Below are 12413 nucleotides of genomic sequence, written 5' to 3'. Positions count from 1 at the left end.
AAAAAAGAGTCGGATGCTCAACCAACTGAGCCACCCAGAGACCCCTTTAGTTCTTTTATGTATTTATTTCTGCATTCGTAATTTTCAGAGAAATACCTAGAACCTGCCCTTGGAAACACAAGAATACCTTCTGTTTACTTTTTAGGTACTTTTTATGTACTTTCGGTCTCCACGTACTGCCACTGAATTAATTTTTGGAGACCTAGTTTATTCTGATGTTGTTGAAGGACCAAGAAGTAAGAAACGGAAGAGCCCCTGAACTAGAAGAAAGGAGGAGGAGGGAGGAGCCGTGTGCCCAGTGATGGCAGGCCAGACGTGAAATGTCAGCAGCTGCAGCTGAAACCGACATGGGGACGGGACGTGTGCCAGGCCACAAGGTGCCCCAGAGCCCGCAGCTTGTCTGGGACCCAGGGGAACCCGGGGGGAGACCGTACAGGCGGCGGGGCGGTGGGGGAGGGCATACACGGCCCAGCAGTTTGCTTTGTTTTAAGTAGAACGGTGTTGCCCCAGACTTCTTCACTCCAGGACCCATCTTTGAAGGAAACCACGTGTCCGTTGTAGATGTCTACATTTGATCTTAGCCAAAAGGCCGAGAGGCGATCGATCGTTGTAGATTCTAATGTCAGTTACAACTTTTTGTAAATGTAAACTTTTTCACTGCTAATTGTAATCGTGTCAGATGCTCTGCCGAACACGGGAGGAAAATACTGGGCCGTCCTTGCCTTGTCAGAATCTACAGCCTAGAGGGAGAGACAGACTGTCACACGGATGGGTAACGCACACCAAGATGTACGCTCCATGCGAGAAGGAGCTTGTCTGTCTGGTTCAGCACTGTGTCCCCAGCATGATGCCCGCACGTAGGAGGCGCTCCGAGATAGTTCTCATCTAAATCAGGGCTTGGCGAGCGCGGCCCGCACGCCAAATCTAGCCTGCCACCTGCTTTTGTAAATAAAGTTTTGTTGGGACACGGCCATGCTCCTTCATTGACGTATTATCCACGGCGGCTTTTGCAGCACGGTGACAGAGCGGAGTGGCTGTTTCAGAGGCCATGTGGCCCACAGGGCCTAAAATATTTACTCTTTGGCCCTTCACAGAAAATGTTTGCCAGGCCCTGGTCTAAACGAATGAAAAGGAAAGCAGACCGTCAAGTTTCATGTGTCCGAGGGCCCCAGCGGCGAGAGAAGAACGCTTCTCGGCTGAGATGTCTGCGGAGCTGAGATGGGCGAGAAGAGGAGGCCCGGAGTCCGGGTCGGGGGCAGCTGCTAGCGAGGCCCTGCCCGTGGGGAGCAGAGCGCGGGTGGAGTCTGGTGGACCTGGCTTGAGCACAGAGGAGGGGAAGGGACGGTGTGAGATGGAGTCCCGAGAGACAGCCAAGGCCGGTGGGTGACCCGCAGACTTGGGTCTTTGTGTTAGGAGCCCTTTGAAGTGTTGCAGCGCGCAGTCGCGATGTGCTGGGTGTGCGTCTGGAAAGAACACGTGCTGTGGGGCTCCCTGCAGAGGAGCAGGGTGGCTTCGGGGGGCGGGGGGGGCTCCTGGGGCGCTGTGACCCTAACCCCGTCGAGAAGTGGGGAGCTCGGCCAGGGGACGTTCACAGGGAGGTTTTGTTTCTCTCTCTCTCTTTTGTTTAAGTTTTAATTTATTTATTAATTTTACGTAATCTCTGTACCCAACATGGGGCTCAAACTCACCACCCTGAGATCATTTTTAAATGGAAGTTTCTAGAGATACTCACATCTAAACTCACAGGCATGACTTGATCCTGCCTGTCTGCTGTCTCAGATGTCGGGCATGTCCGTAGAAGTGACTTGCCTTCCTGCCAGGACTGCCCTGCTCTGCTTTTCTGGAGCTCTTTGCCTCAGACCCTGGGAAGGAACGAACGTCAGCGGGGGCCTTGTTGTCACGGCGGTCATCTCTTCCCAAGATGGCCGTACTGACAGAGACAGCCGGCTGCCCCCGCGCCTCTGATACCCCGGCTGCACCTCGGTGCCGTTGTCAGCCTTTTTTAGCCTAATGACTGGGGGTACTTCAGACTTTGAGATTTTTTTCATTTTTGTTAATGAAAAGAATTATTTTTCTCACATGGTCATCTCCTTGAATCCAGCGTTAGCCTTTGGTCCTTGGCCCTTTGTTGGTCTTGTAAAGCTCTAAAGACAAAGAACTATCTGTGAAAGTACAGAATTTAAGTATTTATCAGCCCTGGCCTCTTCCTACCTTATAGAGAAGTTTATAAATTGCTTTTTCTTACAGAGTGTTAGCAAATGTAAAGATCTGCATTTGTTTATTTTTCTCATAAGTGGTAACGGTGCCCCTATATTTTATCATCTCATAATGTCTCAAATGTTCTGGCTCATTTTTGTATTCATATTTATTATTTACAGTTTCATATTTTGATTATAAATATTTATAGAAAATTCCAAAACAAAATCATCTGAGTAACAGGATGGCATATGTTGGAATTGTTCTATGGTATTTATTGAAAATGCACTGGGTTTTGTGGTGTTTTCTTGCCAGACCGTGTAGCGTTTTGTCTTTGACTCTGTTTATTTTAAACAGAATAAGTAAGTTCGACTATAAAAATATCCATTAGGATGGCTGTTTTTCCAACAGAAGGTAACAAGTGTTGTCAAGGATGTGGAGCAAATGGTTAGAAATGCTTAAAATGGTGCAGCCACTATGGGACACAATGTGGCATTGCCTCAAGAAATTAAACATGGATTTACCCTGTGACCCCGCTGTCCCACCTCTGCGTGTGTACCCAAAAGAATTGAAAAGAGGGACTGGAACAGATATTTGTCCACTCGTATTTATAGCAGCATTTTTCACCGTAGCCAAAAGGTAGAAACAACCCAGATCGTCCCTGGACGGATGAGTCGGTAAACACGATGTGGCGTATGCACACAGTGGAGTGTGGGTCAGCCTTAAAGAGGAAGAAAATTCTCGGGGCACCTGGGGGGCTCAGTCGGTTAAGCGTCCGACTTCGGCTCACGTCGTGATCTCATGGTTCGTGAGTTCAAGCCCTGCATCAGGCTCTGTGCTGACAGCTCGGAGCCTGGAGCCTGCCTCCCTCTCTCTCTCTGCCCCTCCCCTGCTCACACTCTGTCTCTCTCAAAAATAAACGTTAAAGGAAAAAGGAAGGACATTCTGACACCTGCTACAACACAAATGAACCCGGAAAACATTATGCTGACTGAAATCAGCCAGACCAAAAGGACAAAGATTGCACGAATTCCATTTATAGGAAGTTCGTGGGATAGTCAGAGTCCCAGAGTGTGAAAGTCGAGTGGTGGTGACCAGAGCCTGGGGGCTGGGGGGCGGGGCGGAAGGAGGAGCTGGTGTGGAACAGGTATACGCTCCAGTTTGCTGATGCTTGTGCGGCGTGAATGTGCTTCAAGCCGCCGCACTGTATACTCGAAAAGGGCGGAGATGGGAAATGTCTATTTCACCACAAAAAATCTTTGCTTAAGATTGAATATGCCACACACGTCGCTTGCAACTTGTGTGTGTGTGTGTTTGTGTGTGTGTGTAGTATTTGTCAGTTCCAGAAATCGTCCAGTTTGGAGTTGAGAACCTTAGGGTTTATGTGGTCTGTCATCGTCTTTGTGGAGTGAAGGGACTTCACATTGTTGGGGTCACTTGCGCCTTTAGCTGGAACTCAGGTTCGCTACTCGACGCGTGTGCTTTGGTTTGTCCAGGAAACCTTTATTGGTCGCCTGCCACGTGGCAGGCATGGTGCCTCTAAAACTCAAAAGATACATCCGTGCCCTCGAGGAACTCACCTCCGGAATCAGACGTAACTCAGTGACCAGACTGGTGTTTTCATCACACTGAATCTCTTGGCGTGCGTAAAGTTGGAACGGTCTTCGAACAGTAGAGGTTTGACCTTTTAATTGCATCCCTACTGTCTGATGACAGTGGCCGCTCGTCTCGGGGACCTTTTGGGATTCCAGCTATGTCGCTTTTGTTATCGCAATTAAGCATTTAAGTTTTTGTTTTGTTTTTATTTAGAAGGAGAGGGGACGTGCGCACACACGCAGGGGAGGGGAAGAGGGAGAGTCTTGAGCAGACTCCGCCATCAGCATGGATGGAGCAAGACGCACGGCTCGATCCCGCAACCCTGGGACCATGCGTGACCTGAGCTGAAGCCGACGGTCGGACACTGAACCGACTGAGCCACCCAGGCGCCCCTAAGCATTTAATTTTTTTTTTTTAAACATTTTGCAGTAGAAGAAAGTGTACAGAAAATGATACAACTGTCTACAATACACAGTTAACATAATCTTTTGCCACGTTTGCTTCAGATCTCTATTTTAGAAATGTTACGGACGTTGCTCGATCCCATTCTCGTCTCTGCCGAAGGGAATCAGACCTCATGTTTTTGTGTAAAATGACCAAAGTGTAAAATGGTGTCTCGTGGTGTTCAAGTGCGTTTCTTAATGATTGATGAGATTGGTTATTATTTCATGTTTTAGCAGCTATCGCGGGCATCCTCTAAATTGCATCTTCCTTTTCCCATTTTTGTTGGGTTGTTGTCTTTTTCTTATTGAGTTTAGGAGTTCTTTATTCTGATAATCATCGTTTATCTGTTCTCTCTTCTTCCTGTCTGTGGCTCGTTTTTTAGCTTCCTTTGTATGATATCTTCTGTCATACAAGTGTTTTTAATATTAACATAGTCAAATTTATCAACTCTTTAAGAAGATGAATGCCCCAGGTCATAGCGACAGCTTTCTGTATTTACTTATTGAGCTTAAAAAAAGTTTTACTGGGGCTCCTGGGTGGCTCAGTCGGATAAGCCCCTGACTCTTGATTTCGGCTCGGGTCACGATCTCATGGTCTGTGAGATGGAGACCTGTATGAGGCTCTATGCTGACAGCGCGAAGCCTGCTTGGGATTCCTTCTCTCCTTCTCTCTCTGCTCCTTCCCCACTCGTGCACGTGTGCGTGCTCTCCCCCTCTCTCCCTCTCTCTCTTTCTGTCTCTCTCTCTCTCAAAATAAATAAACATCTTTTAAAAAGTTTTACTTTTCTTAATTAGGTCTTCAATCCATCTAGAACTTACTTTAGTATATGAGAGAAGGCAGGGATCTACTTTTATGTTTTCCATATGGCTAGCCACTTGTCCCAACAGCATTTATTAGCTAGGCCTTCCTTTTTCCACTGGCCTGTGATGCTGTCCTTCGTACCATCAAGGATGCAAACACCTTTTTCAAACCTGATGTATAACTGTGTGTGAGTCCATCAGATTGGGAGGTGAGCAGTAATCAGAAAGCATTTTGCCCAAACCCTCTGGACCATTAAGAGAGAACGGACTCTTACACTGTGACCTGTTACGGGATAGAAATGATAATACGATGTATTCAGAAGGTACTCCAGGTCTCGGAAGGGACGCACTGGAAGCCAGGTTGTTTCTGTCCTGGCTTCTAGGTGTGGGTTGCAGTGAGGGCTAGCCCGGTCAGGAGGGGACTGGTCTGCCTCCTGGTATATCCTGTCCCTGAAGGAAGCAGGACTGATGGGGAGCGAACGGTGGGAGATTTGTTGATAATGAGCGATAATCCCCGTTTTTTAACTTGGTCTTATTTTCTGTGTTAAATGACAAGAGGCTCATTCATTTCTTTAAATTAGTTATTACAAAAGCTAGTTTTTGTAGCACACACAAAACCAGTCGGGAAAATTGTCACAAACCAGGGTTGCAGAGGGGCGCCTGGGTGGCTCAGTCGGTTGTGTCCGACTCTTGATATCGACTCTGGTCACGATCTCACAGTTTGTGAGATCAAGCCCCGCGTTGGGCTCTGTGCTGACAGCTTGGAGCCTGCCTGGGATTCTCTCTCTGCCCCTCTCTCTCTGCCCCTCCCACACTCACTCACTCACTCTCAAAATAAATAAGTAAACATTTTTTAAAAATAGCTTAAATTCATCACCTCCCAGTTAAATCAGACACCAAAACCTTTTTTTTTTTTTTTTTTTTAAGGTTGAAGTTGTCTCTAGGATGTTCTTTGTGGCTGTAGTGATCATTCTTTGCACTCTCTCCTTTTCTTTTAGCTTCATTAAATTTTAAGGGGGAAGCCCAGTTTTACTGCCTAGGAGTAAGTTTTTTCTTACTAAAAATTTGAAGAAAACATAATGATGAAAAGATTGTAAAAGAGAGGAAATATTTATTGCAATTATCTGTCATACTATTTGAAGAAACTGTCAAAGATTTCTGAGTTGTGTGAGTTGTATGTATAAGTTAAATTAATTTTTTATATTAGTTTTATTTACTTTTGAGTGATACATACATACATACATCAATTTTTTTTAATGCTAATTTATTTTTGAGAGAGAGCGAGCACAAGTGGGGCAGGGACAGAGAGAGAGAGAGGGAGACACAGAATCTAAAGCAGGCTCCAAGCTCTGAGCTGTCAGGTGTTTAACCGACTGAGCTAGCCAGGTGCCCCGAGTGATACGTACTTGTAATGCAGTCTGCTGGAAAATTCGTTGGAGTAGAAGTTGGATTGCAATGTTAGAAATACTCGAATAACTAGGAAATAAAATGCAGATGCCAAATGGTGGATTCTTTAAAAGCATTTCACCTTGGGGCACCTGGGTGGCTCAGTCGGCTAAGCGTCTGACTTCGGCTCAGGTCATGGTCTCATGATTCGTGAGTTCCAGCCCCGCATCGGGCTCTGGGCTGACAGCTCGGAGCCTGGAGCCTGCTTTGGATTCCGTGTCTCCCTCTCTCTCTGCCCTTACTCTACGCGCATGCTCGTTCTCTCTCTCTCTCAAAAATAAACATTAAAAAAAACTTTTTAAATAAATAAAAGTAATTTTGAAAAAAAATAAATGCATTTCACCTTTAAATGCTTCCTTATTTTTTTTTTAATGTTTTTATTTATTTTTGAGACAGAGAGAGACAGAGCATGAGCAGGGGAGGGACAGAGAGAGAGGGAGACACAGAATCCTTATCAGGCTCCAGGCTCTGAGCTGTCAACACAGAGCCCGACGCGGGGCTTGAACTCACGGAGTGTGAGATCATGACCTGAGCTGAAGTGGGACGCTCAACCGACTGAGCCACCCAGGCGCCCCATTAAATTCTTCTTTAAAAGCATTTCACCAAGAGTGAAATGATACAAATGCAATATAGGAAGACACTGTATAAAGCGATTCTGGGGGCCTCCAACGAGAAGACTGCAAGTTAAGGAAATGGAAAGCAAGGGTGGAAGGAATCCTTGGAGATCCTTCGAGACTTCTTATTTGTTGTTATTAACACAGAGGAAACAGTGATAAGCCATAATTGCTGGTCATACTAGGTAAATAGTGTAAATGTCATTACACATATAAATTAATAGTATAACTAACCCTCGGTACCCCTGATAACAAGATAGCATTTTCTGATGCCTCTTCTCTCTCTCCCTCCGTCCCCCACCCCCAAAATACTGGTTCTGTTCCGCGGTTTCGCACCGTATTTACACTCGTTTTCTACTAAATGAGCGGTGTAGCCTCTGTACTCTATGCTAGCTCCGGCTGGAGGTCTTGAAGAGAACTACGGGCTGGACTCAAGGCCGCGTGTGGACACGTCGTCCCCGGCATTTCCAAAGTCTGAGTAGGTTTAGGTGTGCCGCGGCCACCGAAATTTCCAGCGTGCTGCGTTCAGCTACGCGGCTTCCTTTACTGCGGACGCCTTCCGAGACGCCCGCGTGCTCGCGCGTCCTGTGAGGCTCCTCCAGAGGGATGACGCTGTGCCGTCGCGGTCAGAACGGATATAATTGTAGAAACGTCAGCCCTTTTTCAAATGGGAACTTAGGAAGACGCCGAATAACTGTTTCCTTTGAGTCGTTTTTTGGCATGTGCCGCTCAGAATCGAAGCTGGAGATGAGGGGCCTCTCCCAAAGACTAGTGAACAGGGGCTCCGCTGACCCACGCGAGCAAGATCTAATCCCGCGTGTGTTTCATCTTTTGCAGATCTCAGTCACGGCGGATCGGCAGATCACTATGACAGTTCCCACCGGGGACAGCAGCCCACGCACAGAAGCGAAGCCAGCTGCAGCTGGGACCAAGTGATCACAGACAGGACCGACAAGGAGGCGTGGCCTTCCATCACAGGAACGGAGACTGAGTCTGCCTCAGAATGCACTACGGACACTGACTCTGCCTCCAACTGTGGCTCGGAGAACAGTAGCATGGCTACGGGGAGTGCCCAGGGCGCCTTCACCGGACACACCAAGAAGACGAACGGCAATAATGGCACCAACGGGGTGCCCGTCCAGAGCCCTTCTAACCAGGGTGCCCTGGGAGCAGGGGGCGCCAACGGGAACGGGAACGCGGCCCGAGTGTGGGGCGTAGCCGCGGGCCCCGGCTCGGGCCCAGCTCACTGCTCCCTCGGCGGCGGGGATGGGAAAATGGACAGCATGATCGGAGACGGGAGAAGCCAGAATTGCTGGGGTGCTTCCAACTCCAATGCCGGCATTAATCTCAACCTGAACCCTAATGCCAACCCGGCCGCCTGGCCCGTACTCGGACACGAAGGAACTGTGGCGACAGGCAACCCTTCCAGTATTTGCAGTCCGGTCAGTGCCATAGGTCAAAACGCGGGCAACCAGAACGGGAACCCGCCGGGCACTTTAGGTGCTTGGGGAAGCCTGCTGCCGCCGGAGAGCACAGAACCACAAACGTCCGCTTCTCAGAATGTGTCTTTCAGCGTACAACCTCAGAACCTTAACACTGATGGACCAAATAACACTAACCCCATGAACTCTTCGCCAAACCCTGTCAATGCAATGCAGACGAACGGACTGCCAAACTGGGGCATGGCCGTCGGCATGGGGGCCATCATCCCACCCCACCTGCAAGGCCTTCCTGGTGCTAACGGATCCTCGGTGTCTCAAGTCGGAGGGAGCGGCGGCGAAGGACTCGGCGGTTCCGTGTGGGGCCTGTCCCCGGGTAACCCTGCCGCGGGAAGCAGCAGTTCTGGCTTCGGTCAGGGCAATGGAGACACTGTGAACTCGGCGTTGAGCGCTAAACAGAACGGATCCAGCAGTGCGGCGCAGAAGGAAGGAAGTGGCGGTAACGCCTGGGACTCGGGCCCTCCTGCCGGCCCCGGGCTCCTCGCCTGGGGACGGGGCGGCGGCAACAGCGGCGGCGTCGGTCACATCCATTCGGGGGCTTGGGGCCACCCCACCCGAAGCGCCTCTAACGGGGTGAATGGGGAGTGGGGGAAGCCCCCAAACCAGCATTCCAACGGTGACGGCAACGGGAAAGGATCGACAGGGTGGGACGGTCCGAGCGTCAGCGGCCAGAATCCTGCCGTGCAGCCCGGCAGCGAGCACGTGAACTCTTGGGCCAAAGCCGCGTCTTCTGGAACCACGGCAAGCGAAGGAAGTAGCGACAGTTCCGGCAGTCACCACGAAGGGGGCTCCGGGAGGGAAGGAGCAGAAGGCCGGAGGCGAGATAAAGGGATCCTAGACCAAGGGCATATCCAATTGCCAAGGAACGATCTGGACCCGAGAGTCCTGTCTAATACTGGTTGGGGACAGACTCCCGTAAAGCAAAACACTGCCTGGGAATTTGAAGAGTCCCCTAGGTCTGAGAGGAAAAATGACAACGGGACAGAGGCCTGGGGCTGTGCGGCTCCTCAGCCTTCACACTCAGGGGCGAAGAGTGATGGGTCCATCGTGAGCAGTACAAATACCTCTGCAGTATCCGGGTGGGTCAGCTCACCGCCTGCTGCTGCGCCGGCGAGCACAGGGTGGGGGGACGGCAGCAACAAAGCGCCAAATGGCCCGGGGGTCTGGGGGGACTCGATAAGCTCTACTGCTGTTAATAATGCTGCTGCTGCTGCTGTCGCCAAGAGCGGCCACGCTTGGAGTGGGACCGGAAACCAGGAGGACAAGTCGCCCACCTGGGGGGAGCCCCAGAAGCCCAAATCTCAAACCTGGGGAGACGGACAAAAATCCAATCCGGCCTGGAGCGCTGGAGGGGGAGACTGGGCGGACTCGTCTTCCGTCCTCGGACACTTGGGGGACGGGAAAAAAAACGGCTCTGGATGGGATGCCGACAGTAATCGGTCAGGGTCTGGTTGGAACGACGCTACCAGGTCTGGGACCAGTGGCTGGGGTAATGGCACAAACGCAAAGGTGAATCCAGGGACAAACTGGGGAGAGTCTTTAAAACCCGGCCCCCAACAGAACTGGGCGGGCAAACCCCAAGACAGCAATGTGAGTAACTGGGGAGGAGCCGCTTCCGTTAAGCAGACGGGAACCGGGTGGATCGGGGGTCCGGTCCCTGTCAAACAGAAGGACAACAGTGAGGCCACGGGCTGGGAGGAGCCTTCTCCGCCATCCATCCGACGCAAAATGGAAATCGATGATGGTACCTCAGCTTGGGGTGACCCGAGCAACTACAATAATAAAACTGTAAACATGTGGGATAGAAACAACCCGGGCATGCAGAGCAGTACCACGGCCGCCGCCACCACCACCACCACCACCACGAGCAGCAGCACGGACGTGGTCGAGACGCCGCCGTCACACCAGGCCGGCGCCCAGCTGAGTCGATCGCCGCTGCTCGGTCCAGGTATGGCGGGCCCTTTAGGTGACTCTCGAACTTACGCGAGATCGCTTGTTCCTAGCACGGGTGTGTACGTATCCCCGTGGCCTTTTTAGGTAGCAGAGGACGTTGATTTAAGTGCCCTTCGCCTTGTAGCATCGTACTTAAATATTATCCCCGGAGAATAAATAAAGTGGGATTCTCTGATAGCTTTCTTTCTACCCGAGAGAGACAGAGAGGTTCGGCACTTCCAGTGTTAAGGAGAGTAAAGAAGAAATACCCCCCGTTCGGGAAAAGACCGGGGACCGTTGCGTTAGCTGGTGTTTCCTTGCGACAGTCTTCGTTTCCTTACGGGATGAGCCAGTGGTCCTCCAGCCCGGCCTTGGTTAGAAGTGCTTGGGGGCCGGGGGACCGGTCACCAGCGTCTCTGGCGACGTGGGTCTGCGGGAAGCCCGTTCGCGGGTAGCTTTAGAGCTCCGCGGGCGTTCCTGATGCGTGGTTGCGCTGAGATGAAATCGTGCGTGTAGCGGGAGTGGCGTTATACAATACAAGGCACGTTGTGATTCCAGTCGGAAGAAAAATCCTAAAATTAGACTAAACCTTGGGTTTTGAGTTCCTGCTTTGCGCAAGGCACTCTGCTGGACGCTGGCGGCAGGAAGGAGGCCCAGACCAGAATCTTCCCCCCAGGGAGCGGGGATTGTGACAGGATGAACACACAGTGCTCACCGCATGGGATCCAGATAAGATCCAGCCGGGCTTTGTGACGGGAGCGGGCAGCGGCCCCGCTTTCTAGCTGGGACGTCGGTGCGTGGCACACACAGCCTTACTGCCCCGGGCGTGGAGCCTGCCTAAGCAGTGGCCCCTAACCGGGCCTCCGAATCACAGAGTCCCAGGTATAGAAGAACCAGAAGGAGAGTACAGTCCAAGTCAGGGCCCCCCGCCCCCCGTCCTGCACGCTCCCCACACAGCTAGAAGCCTCTGCGTCAGGGCCCCCCCACGATACCGGGGAGGCCCCCTCCCGCCCAGCGCCCTTCTCGCCTGCTGCTCTGGCTGTCATGTCTCCTCAGGCGGTGCCGTCACCAGCCTCCCTCTGGCTTCTGTAATTGCTCGTGTAGTGCCGTCCTTGGGGACTGCCCAAAGCACGGCAGGCCCTCTTGTCCCATATCGCAGAATTTCGAGCGGCAGTGTGGCACATAGTCCTGTTCCGTCTACCCGTTCTCCGGGACGTCTTCCTGGCTCCTTAGAGCTCCTCCTCACGGTCATGGTTTTTTGTTTTGTTTTGTTTTTTTCAATTTTTTTTTTAACGTTTATTTATTTTTGAGACAGAGAGAGACAGAGCATGAACGGGGGAGGGTCAGAGAGAGGGAGACACAGAATCTGAAACAGGCTCCAGGCCCCGAGCTGTCAGCACAGAGCCCGACGCGGGGCTCGAACCCACGGACCGCGAGATCGTGACCTGAGCCGAAGTCGGCCGCTTTACCGACTGAGCCACCCAGGCGCCCCCACGGTCATGGTCTTAACTCCTTTTTGTTTGTCCTCCGGATAAGCTGTTAGCTGGCGAGGAGGGTCTTTGTGCCCAGAACTGATGTCGTGGGTTTACGCGTGTGGCTCTAACGAGCGAGCGCAGAATCAGGTGAGGCTGTAACCTCCTTCCCTCCTCAGAATCCTACTCCTTGTGATGCGCTCTAAGTTTCCTTTAGCCTTTTGGAGCCGCGTCACACTGTTTTTCTTAAATTCGGCTTAAAGTCTGAAGTACCTCTTTTCGTTACGACTGCTACGAAGCCCTTCCTTGCTCAGGACTGTTCCTTGTGCACTTGGCCCCTTGGTCCCAAGCGTAGAACTTTGCACCCAGTAAACGTTGGATTCCAGTCCCCTAGCCTGTTGAGATCTTATTGTT

At 51.2% G+C, this 12413-nt stretch overlaps 1 protein-coding gene across 1 annotated transcript in view; it reads left to right on the top strand.

Annotated features, from left to right (window-relative positions):
• TNRC6C (trinucleotide repeat containing adaptor 6C) overlaps positions 1–12413 on the top strand; it is a 96610-nt gene that overhangs the window by 32124 nt on the left and 52073 nt on the right. The window contains 1 exon segment of the mRNA XM_019466070.2: positions 7934–10543. Coding sequence (XP_019321615.2) covers positions 8152–10543 — 2392 coding nt within the window. The 5' untranslated portion in view covers positions 7934–8151.

The sequence above is a fragment of the Panthera pardus genome, unplaced genomic scaffold (genome assembly GCF_024362965.1).
Source record: "Panthera pardus isolate Hobbes unplaced genomic scaffold, ASM2436296v1 HiC_scaffold_3, whole genome shotgun sequence".
NCBI lineage: Eukaryota > Metazoa > Chordata > Mammalia > Carnivora > Felidae > Panthera > Panthera pardus.
This window is presented reverse-complemented; position numbering and strand designations above follow the sequence as displayed.